Here is a 22,932-nt window from a genome sequence, read left to right as displayed (position 1 = left end):
ATAAAAATAATAAATGTGCTTTGCAGTCCAACACCAGGAACTCATTCTGCTCTACTTCAACTAAGCCCCTAGAATCTTCCTGCTGCATTTCATCTTTCTTTGTCCGCGGATCATCTTGCAGGATGCAGTGGGAGATGGTGACGTTGTGGTAATGCCACTGGTAGCGAGCACTAGTAATCCAGAGGCCCAAGCTAATTTTCCGGCCGAGGTGAGGGGGAAAGGTGGGTTCAAAACCCACTATTAGTGGAATTTAAATGTAATTAATAAATCTGGAATTATAAACTAGTCTCAGTAAAGGTGACGACAAAACTATTATTGATTGTTGTAAAAACCCATTGAATTCACTGACGTTCCTTTAATGGAGGAAATTCTGTCCTTACCTGGTCTGACCTACATGTGACTCCAGTAATATGGTTAACTCTTAACCGCCCTCTAAAGCAGTGATCTTCAAAGTGGGGAGCGCGACCCGCGGGTGGGTGGGTATCGGGAGGGTCGCAGAGCCGTCCGTCGTGGCACTCCCGATTGCGCAAATCCACGCACAGCAGCCAGCTTTTAGCTATGCCGGCTGCGAGCGGCCTTTTTACCATATAAAAAAAATGCCTGCCCCGCTCATCGGTGCTCATGCAGAGTTTTGCCCATGCGCACCGATGAGCGGGCAAGTATTTTTTTTATATGGTAAAAAGGCCGCTCGCAGCTGGCATCGTTAAAAGCCGGCTGCTGCTCGCTCTGCCCGGTTCGGAAGTGCTCGGTATTTTTGAATGAAGCTAAGGCCGAGTTTCCCCCCCGGCGACTAGCACCATCGGACCCACCCGCAGAGATCCAGCGCCATGGCCTCCAGCGCGGAACTCGCCTGGATCTACAGCGCGCTCATCCTGCACGACAACGAGGTCACTGTCACCAAAGACAAACTCAATGCCTTGATTAAAACAGCTGGTGTGACCATTGAGCCTCTCTGGCCTGGTCTGTTTGGCAAGGCATTGGCTCATATTGACGTCAATAGTCTGATCTACAACGTTGGTGCTGGTAGCAGGGCCCCAGCTGCTGCAGCAGTTGTTTCCACCGCTGCCCCTGAAGAGAAAATGGAAAAGAAACAGGGTGAATCTGAAGACTCTGACGATGACATGGGCTTTGGTCTCTTTGATTAAATGTGCCGTGCAACAACATTGTTACAATTTACAAAAAATAAATAAAAATTGAATCTAAAAGCCAGCTGCTGCGACTGAAGAATGCAAATTTGCGCAATCGGAGACGCAGAAGATTTTTTAAAAATTTCTATGTAATCTTCCTGCCTGAGGGAGGCAGAGAGCAGGTCACGGCCCCCGAGCGTCGCCATCGCATGCTTTGGACGCGATTGCGATTCCTCCATTTTGTCAGCAACAAACAAGGTAAGAGAAAATGGTGGGTCGCAAAGGTCGGCCGTCGTGGATCCCAAAGGTTGGCCAGTTGGTAAAAACGGGTCCCCGGAAAAAAAGTTTGAATATCACTGCTTTAAAGTGATCCAGCAAACCACTCATTTCAAGGGCAATTTGGGATGCGCAACAAATGCCGGCCTTGCCACATCCCATTTTTATAAACCTGGGTCGGGATTCTCCCTTCCCAACGAAGTGAACGGGAGATTTGGCTGAGCAACAAATTCCCCGTCCTCGCTAGCAGCGGGAGCGAGCGGACTCGCAACAGAGAATCCCGGCCCTGATTTTGAACATCTGGGGTTTTTTTTAGAAATCTTTTGCTGTTTATATCCAGAAAAGGGAGTGATCAGGCTTTCCAATACAACGATGAGAAGTATTTTCCAATCACTCGAACCGGCTAACAAATTGTTCATTATTTGGATAGGCTCAGTGAATGGGCTAGGGTCTGCCAGATGGAATACAATGTTGACAAATGTGAGGTTATCCATTTTCGTAGGAATAACAGCAAAAGGGATTATTATTTAAATGATAAAATATTAAAACATGCTGCTGTGCAGAGACCTGGGTGTGCTAGTGCATGAGTCGCAAAAAGTTGGTTTACAGGTGCAACAGGTGATTAAGGCAAATGGAATTTTGTCCTTCATTGCTAGAGGGATGGAGTTTAAGACTCGGGAGGTTCTGCTGCAATTGTATAAGGTGTTAGTGAGGCCACACCTGGAGTATTGTGTTCAGTTTTGGTCTCCTTACTTGAGAAAGGACGTACTGGCACTGGAGGGTTTGCAGAGGAGATTCACTAGGTTAATCCCAGAGCTGAAGGGGTTGGATTACGAGGAGAGGTTGAGTAGACTGGGACTGTACTCGTTGGAATTTAGAAGGATGAGGGGGGATCTTATAGAAACATACAAGATTAAGAAGGGAATAGATAGGATAGATGCAGGCAGGTTGTTTCCACTGGCGGGTGAAAGCAGAACTAGGGGGCATAGCCTCAAAATAAGGGGAAGTAGATTTAGGACTGAGTTTAGGAGGAGGAACTTCTTCACCCAAAGGGTTGTGAATCTATGGAATTCCTTGCCCAGTGAAGCAGTAGAGGCTCCTTCATCAAATGTTTTTAAGATAAAGATAGATAGTTTTTTGAAGAATAAAGGGATTAAGGGTTATGGTGTTCGGGCCGGAAAGTGGAGCTGAGTCCACAAAAGATCAGCCATGATCTCATTGAATGGTGGAGCAGACTCGAGGGGCCAGATGGCCTACTCCTGCTCCTAGTTCTTATGTGCAATTCATCTGACAATACATGAGCATCCCAGTTACCCATTTTTTTCCAATAGAAACTAACCTGAAGATTCTGCACTGTTAAATACTCACCCTAAAACCAGGACTTCCGGTGGCATTATGTAGGGGGAAGACATGTACGAGGTGGCTCCCGCTAGGGTCCTGTTCTGTTAGCCCTTTTTACCCAGTTTCTGGGGTATGTGTGTTTAAGAACCCACTCGTGCAATGGAATAAGCTGCCTACAGAGAGGACATGCCCAGGAAGACCAGGGGGAAAAGCCTGAAAGCAGACATTTGTCGACTGAATCGGGGGTTTCTCAGGTCTCGTCAGTGGAGACAATGGCGGAGCTGCTTCTGTGATTCTGGCCATTCCACTAAGAGCCGAGATGCTTACCTACCAGCATCTTGGTGGCGGAATTTGAGAAAAAACCGCGGGTAGCATCGGGGGACCTCCGCAGGTCAATAGAAGAGGCCCTGGTTCCCATTTGGTTGGCGTTGGAGAAGACCAATGTATCGGTAAAAGTGCATGGCACTGCGATACAAGGCATGGAGGGGGTTTCTTTCGAGGCCCAGCGACCATATTTCCTCTTTGGAAACGAAGATGTCTCTGATGGCTGAGGTGAGTCAAGCGCTGAAGGCCAAAGTGAATGATTTGGAGAGTCGCTCAAGGAGACAAAATATCTGAATTGGGGTTGCCAGAGGGGATGGAAGACCCAACTGCCACTGGGTATTTTGCAAAGATATTTGGGAAGAAGGTGGGGAAGGGTGGACTCGCATCCCCCCCCCCCCCCCCCAGATCTGGACGGAGCCCACTGGACACCCGTCCTAATGAACCACCGCAAGCAGTTATTGCGAAATTTCACAGCTTTCAGGAAAAAGAGCGGGTCCTGAGATAAACAAAGGAGAGCATCGTGACTACAAATGGGAATTCCACGCCATCCGGCTTTATCAGGATAGAGGAGCGGAGCTGGCAAGGAAGTGGGCGATGTTCGATAAGGCCAAAGCCGCCATGTATAAAAGTGGAGTCCGGTTTGCGGTGGTGTACCCTGCCTGGCTGAAACTATTTTTTTTTTTCTAGAGACAGATTCTTTTGTTAAAAAAAAAGCACTGGGTGCGGGTTGGTTGAAGATTTTGAGACTTGTTTTGGATGTGGAGGGTGGGCATGAGGAGAAATTAGGTCCCTGTTGGAGTACTAGGTTTTATGGGGCTTTTATACTTTGTGTACTTTTTCTGTTAGCATTTTTCTTCAGTCTGGCGGGAGCCACCCTGCTAGCTAAAGAGTTAGCTAATGGGAGCAGAGAGGTGGGGGTGACTGCAGCTCATTGTATTAGTTTTTTTTTAGATAATGAGCTTAGTCTTTTTGTTCTGTTTGGGATTAGGTTTACTTGAAGTAGGTTTTAGAGGTTGATGTTCACCTTACTGATTGCTGTATGTATATTTGGGTGTTTGAGGGTGGGGGTAGGGGGGTGGGAGGCAGGGGTAGTTTGCTGAGGGTGACGTAGATTTTTATTGAGTTGAGTTTTCTAAGACGTTTGCGGAACAATTGGTCACCTTCATTTTAGATGTTTAACGACTCCCTGTCCTGGGGTTTGTTGTCTGTTACACTTGTGCAGGCCTCTATTTCCCTGGTCCTTATAAAGGACAAGAACGCTCCGGAATGTTGGTCGTATTGAATTACTAGCAAACGTGCTGTTGCTGCGGTTGGAGTCCTGCCTGCCAGAGGTGATCGCAGAAGGCCAGACAGGGCTTCGTCAAGGGTTGGCAATTGTTAGCCAATGTAGGTCAGCTATTAAATGTTGTCCGCTCTTCAGTACGCGAACCGGGGATGATTGTTTCCCTGACAAAGGACTTGAGAAGAAGACACTGAAAAATAAATAAAAATCTTGGGACACCATCATGTTAATATGATGTGGAGATGCTGGCGTTGGACTGGGGTGAGCACTGTAAGAAGTCTTAGAACACCAGGTTAAATTCCAACTGATTTGTTTCGAATCACTAGCTTTCGGAGCACAGCTCCTTCCTCATGTCTGGTTAACGGAGCCTATCTGGGGATGTTACCTTCCCGCCTTGGCAGGTCTAGCTTTCGTTATCTGGGTATCCGGGTTACCCACGATTGGGCCTCGCTTCATAAATTAAATTATACTAGTCTGGTGAATGGGGTCAAATCTGACTGACAGAAGTGGGATGACCTCCCCCTGCTCTTGGCAAGTTGTCCCAGACAACCAACATGAATGTGCTCCGAGATTTTTATTTCTTTTTCAGTGTCTCCCCACTTTTCTTCCCAAGTCCTTCTTTGTCAGAATTAAAACTTAGTGTCCTCTTTCATTTGGGCAGGCAAGACCCCAAGGATCCATAGAACGCTCTTCCACAGAAGGTTTAGATTTAGCCAATTTATTATTTTATTATTGGGCCGCCAATATCGAGAGGGTACTGGGGTGGTTTAGTGATCCAGGTGCTGTACGGGGACAAATGGAGGCAGGTTCCTTCAAGGGTTCCAGCTTTGGTGCATTAGTAACAGCATCACTGCCGGTCTCTCCGACAGGATTTTCCTCGAATCCGGTAGTGGTGCCCACCTTGAGAATCCCGAAGCAGTTCAGGCATTTTAAATCTTAACTCCATGTCTTCACTGGCAGTGAATCACCCCCTTTGCCAGCGGGTTTAGACTCAATGTTTAGGCCATGTTTAGGTTTATATTTCAAAATTTTCATTATAAATAAAAATATTCAATAAAAATGTTTTTATTTTTTTTTTTAAACTCACCCTATTTCTTCTCAATTCCTTTCTTTGGAAAAAAAATTAAATGACCAAAGGATAAAAATGACAGAACTGTACGAACAGCATAGTGCACACTATGCTGCTTTACAGGAATGGTTCTGTGGGTGTTAAATAAGTCAATCCATTTGTTTCACAGTTCTGGCAGGGACGTGTAACTAAAACAGGCCAAGGGACACACCCGAAATAGAAAAGAATTGTGCCAGGGAAAGCAGAGCTTCGAGCCAGAATACAGAGAACACAGCCAGAGTAACAAAGCCAGTTCAGTTACAGAAGAAAAATAAACTTGTTAACTGCAGAGAATATTCTCGCATCCAAAATTAGAAACTGAAACACCATCTTCTTAAGAAGCTGTAAAACAGTAATTGGAAGGAAAGCCCAACAAGTACACTCCCTTTTTCATTGATTTCAACCCCATCACTCACTACCTTCGCTTTCTCCTTGTATGGCTGCATGGTAGCACAGTGGTTAGCACTGTTGCTTCACAGCACCAGGGCCCCAGATTCAATTCCCGGCTTGGCTGACTGTCTGTGCGGAGTCTGCACGTTCTCCCAGTGGCTGCGTGGGTTTCCTCCGAGTGCTCCAGGTTTCTCCCACAAGTCCCGAAAGACGTGCTTGTTAGGTAATTTGGACATTCTGAATTCTCCCTCCGTGTACCTGAACACACGACAGAGTGGCGCGACTAGGGGCTTTTCACAGTAACGTCATTGAAGTGTTAATGTAAGCCTACTTGTGACAATAAAGATTATTGTAAGGGCGGCACACGGCACAGTGGTTAGCACTGGGACTACAGCGCTGAGGACCCGGGTTTGAATCCCGGCCCTGGGTCACTGTCCATGTGGATTTTGCACATACTCCCCCTGTCTGCGTGGGTTTCACCCCCACAACCCAAAGATGGGCAGGTTAGGTGGATTGGCCACACCAAATTGCCCCTTAATTGGAAACACAATTAATTAGGTACTCTATAATTTTTTTTTTAAATTGTTATTATAATTACTTTAAGAGCGGCACGGTAGCACAGTGGTTAGCATTGTTGCCTCACAGCGCCAGGATCCCAGGTTCGATTCCCGGCTTGGGTCACTGTGCAGAGTCTGCACGTTCTCCTCGTGTCTGCGTGGGTTTCCTCCGGGTGCTCCGGTTTCCAGCCATATAAGTACTGTGGTTATAAGAGCAGGTCAGAGGCTGGGAATTCTGGGGCAAGTAACTCACCTGACTCAACAAAAGCCTGTTCATTACAGGAACAAGTCAGGAATGTGATTGAATACTCTCCAGTTGCCCAGATAAGACATCCAAGACAGAACAGTATGTTTGATTGGCTCCGCACTCACCAACCTCCCTCCACCACTGGGCAGCAGTGTGTACCACCTAAAAGATGGGCTGCAGCAACTCACTCCTTTAACAACACCATCCAAATCTGCAGTCTCTACCATCTCGAAGGGCAGTGTCGCCGGCTACATGCGACAAGCACACACACACACACACACACACACACACACGTGTTCAAAATTCTGAACAATTTTGACAGGGTAAAGAGGGATATTCTGTTTCCACCAGTTGGAATGCCAGTGACTGGGGGGGGGTCACAATTTTAAGATGGTCAGCAAGAGAGCTCGGAGTAAGATGAGGAGAAACTTCTTTACTCAGAGAGTTGTTGGGGTCTGGAATGTGCTGCCTGGGAGAGAAGTGGAGGCGGATTCCATAGAAGGTTTCTTTTTCTCACAAGTGAAATTATATTTTCAGTGGCTACGGCATTTTAAACTGCACAAGAAGGTTCCGATCAGAAAAGCAAATGGAAGTGATTTTACAGAGTGGCTAGAATTTGGAACACATTCCGAGAGTGGTTGAAACAAAAAGCATGGATGCCTTTCAGAAGCTGTATAAATACATGAGGTGGAGATGCCGGCGGTGGACTGGGGTGAGCACAGTAAGAAGTCTTACAACACCAGGTTAAAGTCCAACAGGCTTGTTTCAAACTCTAGCTTTCGGAGCACTGCTCCTTCCTCAGGTGAATGAAGAGGAGCAGCGCTCCGAAAGCTAGTGTTTGAAACAAACCTGTTGGACTTTAACCTGGTGTTGTAAGACTTCTTACTGTGTGGAGACAGAGCGATAAGTTGATGAAGCGAGTAGAGATTTAAGCATAAACACCAGCGTTTCTGTGCTGCAAGTTCCATTCAGCAGTAAGCCTGACCATCACAGTGAAAAGGCATGCATCTCAAAAAACATTCAACAACATCCCCTATCCCCAGTGAGCATTCAAAGCCTTTCCCCAATATCTCAAATAGTGGGTATGTATGCACCTGAACACAAAAAAACAAAACAGGGATTCCAGAATTCACAATCTCCCCAATCCCTACAAGGAATTTAAAATAAACGTCTCGTACGTTTTATTGAATATCACAAAGTTAAAAATCAGTGTAAAGAATCTCATTAGAACACTAATCAATTGAATGCAAGATGATAGTAATTTTTAAAAAGCACAAGTTTGTTAGCTCCCATTGATGTACCACTACTGTTTAAACTCCATTCGCAATCAAAGAGTGATTGAAAGAATAACTTTCGACAGTCACCAAATCCACCTCACAAAACTTTCACAGATGGTGAGTGATTTTGCAGGGCAGTGCCTCTTGTTATGGAGGCGATATTTCCAGGTCACGTATTTAAAGGCTTCCTTTGAAACCTGTAACTCCTCTTCCCTTGAGGGGAAAAACCTATTTCCCTTCCAACATCTGGAAAGCTTTACTATCAAATGACTGGATGAAGCCATTGGACTTGAAGGGGAACCGGGTGTGTGCGTGGGCGGGGGGGGGGGGGGGCTCGTAACTCTCAGATTGTGCTGCCGGCCGCCTGCTTCAGACTAATGTAAAAGCTTTCCTTGCCCCTCTCCCAGCTGGGACTTACTGCAGACAGCTTCTCACCAATTGCTATCAAACAAACTGGGGGACGCATGTTAGCTTTGGAATGGTTTGCCAGCTCCGGTTGTACTCAGTGCTTCACTATGTGGTGCTCTCTGACACCCATTGCAGGGTGTGTGAACCCAGGTTCACCATTTCAAAACTGGTGCACAAAAGCACATTCATCAAGTATTGCTTTTTGTTTCTCTGTACATTGCATTAATGGATTTAAAGCAAATTGGTCTGAAATTGTACTTAATTTGTGTATTAGCTGAATCAGATAGATGGACTGATTTGGGTAGAATAGTTAAGTGCATACATTTGCTGCTCAATATAGCATGGGTGTTGTCCACCAATCTTCCAATAAGTTGCAAAACAGCCCCATCAGCCTGTTTCACTTAAACGTTAAGAGATCTTCAAGCACTAATTAAGTTCTCGCAGAGTCCCTGGGCCAACACTCCTCCCTCAGCCAGCACACTAAAGCCGACAGATTATCGCATTACTGTTTTTTGGATCTTGCTGTGGACAAAACAGCTGTTGCCGGTTGTGCACATAAAAGCAACTGTTCCTCAGAAGTAATTTGCCTCTACATGTTTCTCGGGAGCATTACAATCAGGAGGCAGGTTTTATTTCTGGGATTGTGGGCTCAGACGCGGTTAGAATTCCGCAGGTCTGATTCCGTGACTCATCCCACCGCCCACTAGCCACCCCACTCCAAACAATGCCTGACCATCAAAGGAATTCCACGATATTTTCATTTAACACACCTCGAAACACTTGTCCTCGGTGGACAATTATCCCCAATTATCTCAGAAACACTACTCTATACACAATAACACATAGGCTGCTAAAAGGTTACCCACATCTGTACAGCATCGAGACGCAAACTCATGATATCCTAAAGAACCTTCTGAATAGTTGTCACTGCTGCATTGTAGGAAACGCAATTCAGTTTGAGCACAGTAAGCTCCCACAAACAGCAATGTGAAAATGACCTGATAATCTTTGTTGAAATAGGTTGAAATATTTATCAGGACACCAAGAAGAACTCTCCTACTTTTTTTCAAAATAGCGGCCAGAATTCTTTACATCCATCCAAGAGGGAAGATTGGGCCCGGGGGCGGGGCTCACTTACTGAAAAGACAGTATCTCCAACCACGCAGTGTTCCCCCAGTGAGTTTCAGGCTGGATTCCATGCTCAAATCTCGGGACTTGAACTCCCGACCTTTCGACTTTAGGGTCGAGGTGCTACCCTCTCAGCCACGGGCCCACCGAGAGATGAAAGGTCCCATCAAAATCACTCACTGCTAACTCACCCGGCGATGCCACTTGAAAAATGAAATGAATGAAAATCGCTTATTGTCACAAGTAGGCTTCAAATGAAGTTACTGTGAAAAGCCCCTAGTCGCCACATTCCGGCGCCTGTTCGGGGAGGCTGTTACGGGAATGAGGTGCACTTCTGAATGAGGTGGAGTGCGTCACTGCCTTGGGATCCAGCACTTTTTTTTTTTAAAGTGCACAATGAAATAAAGGGGTTGCAAGGACTTGGGGAGTCAAGTCAGCAGGTACTCAACATCAATGCCAAATCCACAATCCTAAAGTGCATGACACTTACGAAAGCTTCCCACCGTGAATCACCAATAGGTCTTAATCACAGTCTCAGAGCACGAAGTCCTTGCTGCACCAGAGGGACATTTCCAACCCCATCCCTCTGTTCGCCCATGATTCCTGCACTCCTTGTCCCTCTCATTTCCTTTACACTCCTCTTGTTCACCTCCAGCAGCAGCTCGATGTCTTCGATAGTTCGGCCTGTCTGTCTCAGTGCCATTTCCACACTCTGATTCCCCGCTTCGTGACAGAGGCTGAGGGTCTCTGTAGGTTGAAGATCAGGACTGGCGTGCGATACGGGGCCTTGCTTCAGACAGTTGGAGTTCTCCAGGAGAACTGCAGGCAATAATATTAAAGAAAATTCAAGTTGATCAATTTATCAGAAAAATAAAAGCAAGATCTCCTGGTGTTACAGAGGTGTGTTGATGTCCAATATTACATTTCAATTCATTCTGCTGCACACATATATATGGAACATTTTTTTTTTAAAAAGACAATTTCAACTGTTATCAACTGCAATTTCAACAAAGGCACATACTTAAGATGGCTGTCACATGCCACCTGACGTTTGAGACTGTAAGTTGGCCAAGCTTCTTACAATGAACATGCATAGACCACTTCTGGTGGAATGTTGCACGTGCCCTTATCAGGACTTACTCCAAAACAGCGAGCCCAAAAGGTCTCATTTTGTGGCTCCAGGTCACCAGAGAATCCTCAAAACTGATTATGCACAAAAATGGTAAGAACCCCTCACTGCCTCTATTGTATGTCAAGGGCTTTGAGCATAAAACTCCTTCATTAATAAGAATAGACCACTGTTTTTTTTCTTTCATCGTGTATCTATGGCCTCTCAAAGAGAAGCTGATGGGGCTCTTCAATGAGAAACTGTTCAAGTCAAAAAGCAAGATTGAGTGTGACCTCTCCGGTCTCTTCAACGGGTGTAAAATGCCACATCCTGTGACTTCTGAAGCCAATCTGACACGACTGTTTGAAACCCAGCTGTTTCTACCAGAAAAATAGCTTAATAGTAATCATCACAGAACCAAAACTCAGCATTCTTTAAAATGATTTTCATGATGAAACGCTGCTGGTTTTGGGGCAGTCTCCAGAAGAACATTTGAAGGCAGCAAAAAGATGTTCGTCGGTCTCTCTCTTCCAACGATATCAGACTGTGGACAGCACAGGCAAATCCTAAAGACTTTAAATTCCAAAGCATCATTTCCAGCACAAAAAAAACATGGACTCTCACTTTAAAGAAGACCATGGCGGTAATCCCCGACCTTGACACACGCCGACTGATTATGGGGGGCGACTTTAACTGCGTGCTGGACCCACTGACCAACCGATCAAATCCCAGAACGGGGAAAACGTCTGGCATGGCTAGGGAGCTCGGGGCCTTCATGGAACAGATGGGGGGAGTGGACCCATGGAGGTTCCTGCACCCAGGAGAAAAGGAGTTCTCGTTCTTTTCGCAGGTGCACAAGGTATACACCCATAGCGACTTCTTTGCAGTGGGGAAATCGGTGCTTCCAGGGATCACGGGAACGGAGGACTCCGCGATCGTTATCTCCGACCACGTTCTACTTTATATGGATGTGAGGTTGGAGACAGGCCGTGCCCAGCGCCCCATATGGAGGCTGGACACAGACCTCCTGGCCGACAAGGCTTTCTGCCAAAAAATATCGCAGGCCATAGGCGATTACGTTAATAACAACCAAAACGGGGAGCTCTCACCCTCCACGTTTTGGGAGGCACTGAAGGCCGTGTTCAGAGGAGAGATCAATGCCTACAAGGCAAGTAGAGACAGGGAAGAGAGGGTGGCCAGGCAACAGCTCGTGGACTCCATTCTGGAAGTCAATAGAAAATACTCCGAGGCCCCGACCGTAGAGCTGCTGGCGGGGAAGAAAAAGCTGCAAATGGACTTTAACCTGCTATCCACTAGGAAAGCAGTGTACCAACTCCGTCAGACACGGGGGACCTTCTACGAACACGGAGACAAGGCTGGCCGCCTATTGGCTCACCAGCTGAGAAAGCTGGCAGCCACGAGGGAAATAGCGCAGGTTAAGTATAGCAAAGCCAGACTGGTAACAGAGCCAAAGGGGGTAAATCGGGCATTCGAGACCGACGGAGACTGTACACCGCTGAGCTTCCCGACGGGATGCGGGAATGAAACAGTTCCTAGACAGACTGGAACTACCAGTGGTGGGAGGAGCTGGAAGCACCAATAGACCTGGGAGAAATCATGGAGCGCATCAGCTCCATGCAGGCGGGGAAGGCACCAGGGCCCGACGGGTTCCCAGCGGACTTCTACAAAGAATTTGCACCAGTCCTGGCCCCACACCTAAGGGACATGTTCACGGACTCACTGGCAGGGGGCACCCTGCCCCCAACGCTAGCGCAGGCCACAATCTCACTAATACCCAAAAAAGATAAAGACCTGACGGAATGTGGATCATACAGACCCATTTCACTGCTGAACGTGGATGTGAAAATACTCGCAAAGGTCCTGGCCAAAAGCTGGAGGGCTGTGTACCAGAGGTGGTCACAGAGGACCAAACCGGCTTTGTCAAGGGTAGGCAGCTCACAGCGAACATCAGGCGGCTGCTGAATGTGATAATGACCGTCCCGGGGAGAGAACACCAGAGGTGATCGTCTCCCTGGACGCAGAAAAGGCCTTTGACAGAGTCGAATGGAGCTACCTCCTCGAGGTACTGGAACGGTTTGGGCTCGGAGCGGGATTCACCGCCTGGGTGAGGTTCCTGTACATCGCTCCCAAAGCGAGTGTCTGAACTAACACCACCAGCTCTGAATACTTCCAGCTATGATGTGGAGATGCCAGCGTTGGACTGGGGTGAGCACAGTACGAAGTCTTACAACACCAGGTTAAAGTCCAACAGGTTTGTTTCAATGTCACTAGCTTTCGGAGCGCTGCTCCTTCCTCAGGTGAATGAAGAGGTCTGTTCCAGAAACACATATATAGACAAATTCAAAGATGCCAAACAATGCTTGGAATGCGAGCATTAGCAGGTGATTAAATCTTTACAGATCCAGAGATGGGGTAACCCCAGGTTAAAGAGGTGTGAATTGTACCAAGCCAGGACAGTTGGTAGGATTTTGCAGGCCAGATGGTGGGGGATGAATGTAATGCGACATGAATCCCAGGTCCCGGTTGAGGCCGCACTCATGTGTGCGGAACTTGGCTATATGTTTCTGCTCGGCGATTCTGCGTTGTTGCGCGTCCTGAAGGCCACCTTGGAGAACGCTTACCCGGAGATCAGAGGCTGAATGCCCTTGACTGCTGAAGTGTTCCCCGACTGGAAGGGAACATTCCTGCCTGGTGATTGTTGCGCGATGTCCGTTCATTCGTTGTCGCAGCGTCTGCATGGTCTCGCCAATGTACCATGCTTCGGGACATCCTTTCCTGCAGCGTATGAGGTAGACAACGTTGGCCGAGTCGCACGAGTATGTACCGCGTACCTGATGGGTGGTGTTCTCACGTGTAATGGTGGTATCCATGTCGATGATCTGGCACGTCTTGCAGAGATTGCCATGACAGGGTTGTGTGGTGTCGTGATCACTGTTCTGAAGACTGGGTAGTTTGCGGTCTTCAGAACAGTGACCTCGACACCACACAACCCTGTCATGGCAATCTCTGCAAGACGTGCCAGATCATCGACATGGATACCACTATTACACGTGAGAACACCACCCACCAGGTACGCGGTACATACTCGTGTGACTCGGCCAACGTTGTCTACCTCATACGCTGCAGGAAAGGATGTCCCGAAGCGTGGTACATTGGCGAGACCATGCAGACGCTGCGACAACGAATGAACGGACATCGCGCAACAATCACCAGGCAGGAATGTTCCCTTCCAGTCGGGGAACACTTCAGCAGTCAAGGGCATTCAGCCTCTGATCTCCGGGTAAGCGTTCTCCAAGGCGGCCTTCAGGACCCGCGACAACGCAGAATCGCCGAGCAGAAACTTATAGCCAAGTTCCGCACACATGAGTGCGGCCTCAACCGGGACCTGGGATTCATGTCGCATTACATTCATCCCCCACCATCTGGCCTGCGAAATCCTACTAACTGTCCTGGCTTGGTACAATTCACACCTCTTTAACCTGGGGTTACCCCATCTCTGGATCTGTAAAGATTTAATCACCTGCTAATGCTCGCATTCCAAGCATTGTTTGGCATCTTTGAATTTGTCTATATATGTGTTTCTGGAACAGACCTCTTCATTCACCTGAGGAAGGAGCAGCGCTCCGAAAGCTAGTGACATCGAAACAAACCTGTTGGACTTTAACCTGGTGTTGTAAGACTTCGTACTGTACTTCCAGCTAGAGAGAGGAACAAGACAGGGCTGCTCCACGTCCCCACTCTTGTTCGCGCCAGCGATCGAACCCCTGGCGATAGCCCTGCGGGACGCAAAAAGCTGGAAGGGAATCCGGAGAGGAGACAGAGAGCACAGAGTCTCACTCTATGCAGATGACCTGCTCCGCTCTGTCTCGAAGCCACAGGAGGGACTGAAGGCAATACTGCAAATACTGAAAGAGTTTGGAACCTTCTCGGGCTACAAACATAACCTGGGCAAAAGTGAGGCATTCCCAGTGAACCCAAACGGGGGAGGGACAGAGCTGAAGGGGCTTCCGTTCAAAACGGCCCAGAACAGATTCCATTACCTGGGGATCCAAATAGCCAGAGACTGGACACAGATCCACAAGTGGAACCTGACCAGCCTGCTGGAGGAAGTAAGAAAAGACCTTCAATGGTGGGGCTCACTCCCACTCTCCCTGGCGGGAAGAGTGCAGACGATCAAGATGAACGTACTGCCAAGGTTCCTCTTCCTGTTTAGATCCATCCCGATCTTCATCCCCAAGGCCTTTTTCCAAAACATAGACAGTCTAATCATGGCGTTTGCGTGGGGGGGGGGGCAAGAACCCGAGAATTCCCAAACCGACACGGCAAAGAGGGAAAGTCAGAGGGGGCCTGGCTCTACCGAACCTACAATACTACCGCTGGGCAGCAACGGCAGAAAGAGTGAGGGGATGGGTACAAGAACCCGACACAGATTGGGTACAAATGGAGGAGGCATCCTGTAAAGGAACAACCCTCCGGGCCCTGGCCACAGCAGCACTCCCATCCTCCTCAACAAGGTACACAATTAGCCCAGTGATAGCGGCCACGCTGAGAACGTGGACCCAATTGAGACAGCACACGGGATAACCAAAATATCCCTTATGGCCCCCATCTGCGGCAATCACAGATTCCCCCCAGTCATGCTGGATACCAACTTCAAAAGATAGAGGCGGGACGGGGGCACACTGATGGTCGGGGACTTCTACGTAGGGCGCAGACTGGCGAAACTGGACGAACTGACGAGGAAGTGGAAACCAGCAAGAGGACAGGAATTGAGACACCTCCAAATAAAGCACATCCTCCGCAAAGAGACAGTAGGGTATCCCGGGGCTCAGAAAGCACACCTGATAGGGCCTGATAGGCACAAGCGACGAGAAGGGGGCGCTATGTGGGAAAATATACGGACAGCTATTGGACAGAGTCGGAATACCACTGGACGGGACCAGCCAAAACTGGGAGGACGAACCACCCGTCTCACTCTGTTCCAGCTCCAGTCAAGGGCCTGATCACTCCTTCCCTCCTTGTGCCTCGTGACAAACCAGGTTCTTCCAGCACAGGTGTCCCACGTGAGGCCCCTTGCCGCAGAATCCCTCCATGCCCACATCCGAGCTACCTACCCTATCCAGATCCTCTTTAAAATGTCCTGTCATCGGGGCAGGACGAGAGATATAGGAATCAAACAGAAAGGGCAATGACAAAGGGCAGAGTAACTGGAAGGAAGACATGAAGAAGAAAAACAGAGTAGAATAAACTTGTATTTATGTAGCACCCTTCGTAACCTCAAGACACCTCAAAATTCTTTACATCCAATTAAATACTTTTGAATTGCAGCCACTGTTTTAATGGCAGAAAAACAAAGAAGGGAGACAGGTTCTCCAGAAGCTAAATCAAATCTTACAATTTCTGACCCAAGACTCGCCAATCGTGCATTAGAATGAACGTGTCAAAAGGATACAGTTAAACCTCTGGAGTTTTTGAAGTTCTGCAATTACAGACCTGCAAAAGACAGAGAAATTTGTGAAGCGTTTCACCCAAGGAAAGTCTGGAACAGACACTGAATATTAATGTGGCCTGGGGTGACCCCAGATCATTGCCTCATCAAAGCTGTAATTGGCCCTCGTATTCGGAACAGGAATCTCACTCAGCACCCCTGCTGTGGGAAGTTTGGAAGACCATCAAAATGACTGTATGGAGGTGGATTGATTAGTTGTGCAGTGTCAGATGCGGTCACTAATGCACCTGAGACAATGGAGGTACTTCTCAGTGGGTAGATGCAGAGTGTTGTACACACAGGAGGAAGTTTGTGCAGAGCACAAAAACCAGCCTAGATTTACTGGAGCTGATCCTAATGCAAATTCCTTGAGCCACACAGATCGGGTAGATCCCAGATTCAATTCCTGGTGTGTGGCACTTCGCTGAAGGAATGAAATGCTACCATTGGCTCCAGTCCCTTTGGGAAATGGACCAGATGAAGTAGATTTCATGCTCCTCTCTGCTCTGTAGGTTTTTGTCAATTCTTTTGCAGGATGTGGGTATCATTGGCAAGACCAACATTTGTTAACCATCTCTAATTGCCCCTGAACTGAGTGGTTTGCTCGGCCATTTCAGAGGACTGTGAATAGTCAACCACATTCCTGTGTTTCAGGAGTCACATGTAGGCCAGACCAGGTAAGACGGCAGATTTCCTTCACGAAAGGACATTAGTGAACCAGATCGGCTTTTACAACAATCAATGAGCACGGTAGCATAGTGGCTAGCACGGTGGCTTCACAGCACCAGGGTCGATTCCCGCTTGGGTCACTGTCTATGCGGAGTCTGCACGTTCTCTCTGTGTCTGTGTGCGTTTCCTCCGGGTGCTCCGGTTTCCTCCCACAAGTCCCGAAAGATGTGCTGTTAGGTGAATTGGATATTCTGAATTCTCCCTCTGTGTACCCGAACAGGCGCCGGAATGTGGCGACTAGGGGAGTTTCACAGTAACTTCATTGCAATGTTAATGCAAGCCTACTTGTGACAATAAAGATTATTATGAGTGTTGTTATGGTCACCATTACTGGGACTATCTTGATATTCCAGATTTTTTAAATCAAATATAAATTCCACCAGCTGCCGTGGTGGGATTTGAACCTGTGCCCCCAGAGCGTCAGCCTGGGCCTCTGGATCACTGGTTCAGTTACATCACCACTGCACCAACATCTCCCCTAGCCTGCACTCACAATCGTCAGCCAAGGAAAAGATGGGCTCAGGTGTGATGGCCTGGTGGAATAACCTGCTGACATCCAGTGACCAGGCTCACTGAGTGCAGAACAGACACTGTACTCAATGGTCACTTGTGGACACACCCCAGTGAGGAGCACTGGCTTCAGAAGGTGGGGAGAGAATTAGAAAGAACGTTTCTGAAGCAAGTGAATAACTTACTTTAATAGACTTGTTTCACTGTTCAAACCCAACCACCCTGCCCTTGATAGGACACATGTTAATGAGGACATCACCAGGGGATGAAAGTTAGCTAATTGAGCAGTAAACCTTAAAGATATTAGCTGCTCACAGGAATGGCTCCAACTTGGCCTTTACATGTGATTTGGGGGGGAATGGAATGTGCCTCCATAAGGAGAGAGCGTGGACTCTGCATTAGGAAGACAGAAAGTCTGACTGTGCGGGCTGGTCAGTAGCTCATTTTGTAGACTTGAGCACTTTGATGGATTTCTGCATGGCCAGGAAGCAATTAAAACCTTTAATTTGAACACAGGAAAGAACCAACTCCTCACCTGTTCTCATCCTGAACATTCACCCGTGGATTGGGATGGTCCACTGCTGTTTGCTCGCGGCCGCCTTCGCTCACCCACCGGCACCAGTCCATGGCCGCAGTAATGTACCTAAAGAAGTCAGAGAGAACGCAAATTAAACAAATCATAAGCTCGCCCCCATCGTTCGATCCCATCAGGAGTACGCCCCAGCCCAATCTGCTGTTTTTTCTGGTTCTCCTCTCCTATTGGCTTCTTGTTGGTTGTGTGTGTACCAGGTTCACCAGTGGGGTCACGGGGTAGTGAGTGAAAGGGCAGAGCACGGTCTGAGATTCCTTCCACCCAGGCCAACACCCCAACAGGCTCGGAGCTGGTTGAGCAGCCTGTTCTGGGCCACTGTGGAGCAGATTATACTCCATGGTCACCCCACGTGCACCACCACACCTGGCTCTGACAACCTGCACACAAGCTCTCTGCACTTGGTTAAACAGGAGGTGTTGCTAAAGGAGGTGTGTCCACTCTGAACCAGAAAACCAAAACTCTACAGAGATGACTGCAAGTTCCTTCGGAGCTGAAATTGGAGCATTAAGACCCAAAGCCCTGGAATTCACTCTTTAAACCTGTCCATCACTCCACACTCCTTTACAAACCTCATTTGTTCATCCCTTCCGCTGAATACACTCATGCAAAGCACCTGTCGGACATTTTCTAGGGTGAAGGCGCTAGTTAAATACAGGGTAAGTGCCTGTACAACGGCAGTATGTAGACCGTACATCCAAGCAATCGGCTGATTGAATCAAACAATAAGCTCCTTTAGTTGTTCACAACAGAGTACAAACCCATACTTAATCAGCCTGTGTTTGCAAAACTCAAATCAACTGTTAGATGCGTTTCCACAATTAGGCAGCACTTGCTGAACAATCCTGGGTGCGCTAAAAACTGCACTAATAACCAGTTTAAGATAATCAGTCGAGCTCGTAACATGGATAATAATAATAATAATAATAATAATAATAATAATAATAATCGCTTATTGTCACAATGAAATGAAATGAAAATCGCTTATTGTCACAATGAAATGAAATGAAATGAAAATCGCTTATTGTCACAAGTAGGCTTCAATGAAGTTACTGTGAAAAGCCCCTAGTCGCCACATTCCGGCGCCTGTTCGGGGAGGCTGTTACGGGAATTGAACCGTGCTGCTGGCCTGCCTTGGTCTGCTTTCAAAGCCAGCAATTTAGCCCTGTGCTAAACAGAAGTAGGCTTCAATGAAGTTACTATTATTATTATTACTGTAAAAAGCCCCTAGTCACCACATTCCAGGGGAATTGAACCCGTGCTGCTGGCATTGTTCTGCATTGCAAGCCAGCTATTTAGCCCACTGTGCTAAACCAGCCCTCATTTGCTTGAAGTGACATGTTCATACACAGGAACCTGTTCTCTGCAAACAAAAGGAATATGTTCAAGCCTTGTCCAACTTTTTGAATTAGCTGGAAGCATGGGGAGCCTATAGTTATAATCATAAAATACCTACAGTGTAGAAGGAGGCCATCCGTCCCTCCAAGAGAGCACCCCACTCAAGCCCACTCCCCCGCCTCATTCCCATAACCCCACCTAACCTCTGGACACTAAGGGCAATTTATCATGGCCAATCCACCTATCCTGCACATCTTTGGACTGTGGGAGGAAACTGGAGCACCGGGAGGAAACCCACGCACACACGGGGAGAACGTGCAGACTCCACACAGTCACCAAAGATCAGAATTGAGCCTGGGACCCTGGCGCAGAGACGCCATTCCTGTTACTTTGTCTGTGGCAACGCTTCAACCAATCAGAACCAAGTTGCCAGCCAATCTGGACCCTTTTCTCCTGTAGTATAAATTGTTGTGATCGTTTGAAATTTGGCATTCTTGTATTTGTCCCGATGAATTCATGACGAAAGCAAGTCAGCGACATGTCTTTCTTTGCAGCAATATTCAAGTTATTTTGTTGAATGCTCATGAAGCTGTCCTGAAGCAAAGGAATCTGGCACCATTTAGCCTCCTGATCTTGGGAAACAAGACATCTGCCAACATTCTGGCACAAGCAATTGGTGAGTGGCAGTAGAGTGATCATCCATCCTTTCCACGGCCTGGTGTCGAGCTTGTGCCTAGCAACACCCCCCCCCCCCTCCCCCCCTGTACCAGCACCACTGAGACTGGAGGTTTTGTACGGGTGGGGGTGTCAGAGCCGTGAATCCACTCAATCCAGCCCACCGGAGCACGGTGTGCTGCCCAGCGATCTGCCCGGCAACTCACTCACTGAACCCAACTGATACCAGGGATGACTGACTTCAGTTCTATGGAGACACTGGGATTGCTCCCCTCACAGCAGAGAGGGCTAAGGGCGATTTAATAGGGTGTTCAAAACCATGAAGCGATTTGAAAGAGTAAAATAAAAGCAACAGTTTCCCTTGGTGGGAAGTTTGGTAACATGAGGAAATACATTTCAGATAATAGGCAAGGAATCAGAGAGGAGATGAAAAGGGAGAGCGAGCATGTGAACGAGGGCAGGAGTACGCGAGTGGAAGCAGCAGCAAAAGGGAGACTGTGACAAAGTACGAGAGAGCGAGCAAGCGGGAGCCCCAGGCGGTGAGCAGGAAAGAGGAGAAACACGCCCAAAGCCATGCAGTGGACTGACTCTTACCCCTCATACACTCCAGCAGAATTCATTGGTACCAACTGGGAGGATCCATCGGGGAACAATAATTGACAGCATCCGGGTTTCACGTTTGTTTGTGTTTCACTCAGTGCCACAGGCGAGAGCACAGGTTTGCACTGCTCAAAAGAGAATAACAGCGTGATTAAGGAAAACGGTGTTATGACATTGCCTCATGAACCGCCATCTGTCTGCACTCGCCCAAGTGTTCACATTTGCAATGTTAAATATTCTGCACTTACCTCATGGACACACAGGGTCTTGGGGGAACTTGTGCACGGAACACAGAAAGCTAACACACATGTGCAGCAGGAAGGCTAATGGAATGTTGGCCCTTATTTCAAAGGGGGCTGGAGTTTAGTGGGAAAATCTCACATATGGGGTGCCATGAGCAGTTTTGGTCCCCAGATTTAAGGAAATACTATTTCATTGAGGCGGTTCACAGAAGGTTCACTAGGATGATCCCCGGTATGGAGGGATTGTTTTACGAGCAAAGGTTAAACAGGTTGGGGCTCCCACATTGGAATTTAGAAGAATGAGAGGTGATCTCATTGAGACATATTGGATTCTCAGGGGGCTCGACAGGGTAAATGCTGAGAGGATGTTTTCCCTCGTGGGAGAGTCTCGGACCAGAGGGCAGAGTCTCAGAATAAAGGGGGTGCAACATTTCAGACTGAGATGAGGAGGAATTTCTTCTCTCAGAGGGTTGAGTCTCTCTGGAACTCCTTCACGCAGAGAGCTGTGGGGGCAGAGTCCTTGTGCATGTTTAAGGCTGAGGCAGATAAATTCTTGATCAGTAAGGAAATCAATACGAGGAAAGGGCAGGAATGTGGACATGTCAGATCAGCCATGATCCTATTAAATGGCGGCGCAGAGTTGAGGGGCAGGATGGCCTACTGCTGTTCCTATTTCTTATGATCTTATGGACCAACTTATTTCAACCAGGGTAGTAATAGGAGAGTTAACAATTGGCCTCAGTGCACAGTGTTCGCATTCCTGAACTCCTCCTGTGGGAAGTCACATAGGATCGGGTCCAACAGAGAGGAGCTACATAGAATGATACAGCGCAGTACAGGCCCTTCGGCCCACGATGTTGCACCGAAACAAAAGCCATCTAACCTACACTATGCCATTATCATCCATATGTTTATCCAATAAACTTTTAAATGCCCTCAATGTTGGCGAGTTCACTACTGTAGCAGGTAGGGCATTCCACGGCCTCACCACTCTTTGCGTAAAGAACCTACCTCTGACCTCTGTCCTATATCTATTACCCCTCAGTTTAAAGCTATGTCCCCTCGTGCCAGCTATTTCCATCCGCGGGAGAAGGCTCTCACTGTCCACCCTATCTAACCCCCTGATCATTTTGTATGCCTCTATTAAGTCTCCTCTTAACCTTCTTCTCTCTAACGAAAACAACCTCAAGTCCATCAGCCTTTCCTCATAAGGTTTTCCCTCCATACCAGGCAACATCCTGGTAAATCTCCTCTGCACCCGCTCCAAAGCATCCACATCCTTCCTATAATGCGGTGACCAGAACTGTACGCAATACTCCAAATGCGGCCGTACCAGAGTTTTGTACAGCTGCAACATGACCTCCTGACTCCGGAACTCAATCCCTCTACCAATAAAGGCCAACACTCCATAGGCCTTCTTCACAACCCTATCAACCTGGGAGGCAACTTTCAGGGATCTATGTACATGGACACCTAGATCCCTCTGCTCATCCACACTTCCAAGAACTTTACCATTAGCCAAATATTCCACATTCCTGTTATTCCTTCCAAAGTGAATCACCTCACACTTCTCTACATTAAACTCCATTTGCCACCTCTCAGCCCAGCTCTGCAGCTTATCTATGTCCCTCTGTAACCTGCTACATCCTTCCACACTGTCGACAACACCACCGACTTTAGTGTCGTCTGCAAATTTACTCACCCACCCTTCTGCGCCTTCCTCTAGGTCATTGATAAAAATGACAGACAGCAACGGCCCCAGAACAGATCCTTGTGGTACGCCACTTGTAACTGAACTCCATTCTGAACATTTCCCATCAACCACCACCCTTTGTCTTCTTTCAGCTAGCAAATTTCTGATCCACATCTCTAAATCACCCTCAATCCCCAGCCTCCGTATTTTCTGCAATAGCCTACCGTGGGGAACCTTATCAAACGCTTTGCTGAAATCCATATACACCACATCAACTGCTCTACCCTCGTCTACCTGTTCAGTCACCTTCTCAAAGAACTCGATAAGGTTTGTGAGGCATGACCTACCCTTCACAAAGCCATGCTGACTATCCCTGATCATATTATTCCTATCTAGATGATTATAAATCTCGTCTCTTATAATCCCCTCCAAGACTTTAACCACTACAGACGTGAGGCTCACCGGTCTATAGTT

General features: G+C 47.7%; 1 protein-coding gene across 4 annotated transcripts in view; it reads right to left on the bottom strand.

Annotated features, from left to right (window-relative positions):
* Positions 1-7,809: 7,809 nt before the first annotated feature.
* c9h5orf34 (chromosome 9 C5orf34 homolog) overlaps positions 7,810-22,932 on the bottom strand; it is an 86,340-nt gene continuing 71,217 nt past the window's right edge. For all 4 annotated transcript variants that reach the window (XM_072515632.1, XM_072515634.1, XM_072515635.1 and 1 more), the window contains 4 exons: positions 20,518-20,648; positions 17,857-17,964; positions 16,047-16,087; positions 7,810-10,284 (listed from right to left, as the gene is read on the bottom strand). In XM_072515632.1, coding sequence (XP_072371733.1) covers positions 9,992-10,284; positions 16,047-16,087; positions 17,857-17,964; positions 20,518-20,648 — 573 coding nt within the window. In that variant the 3' untranslated portion in view covers positions 7,810-9,991. The remainder of the gene's footprint in view (positions 10,285-16,046; positions 16,088-17,856; positions 17,965-20,517; positions 20,649-22,932) is intronic.

Source organism: Scyliorhinus torazame, chromosome 9 (assembly GCF_047496885.1).
Source record: "Scyliorhinus torazame isolate Kashiwa2021f chromosome 9, sScyTor2.1, whole genome shotgun sequence".
NCBI lineage: Eukaryota > Metazoa > Chordata > Chondrichthyes > Carcharhiniformes > Scyliorhinidae > Scyliorhinus > Scyliorhinus torazame.
This window is presented reverse-complemented; position numbering and strand designations above follow the sequence as displayed.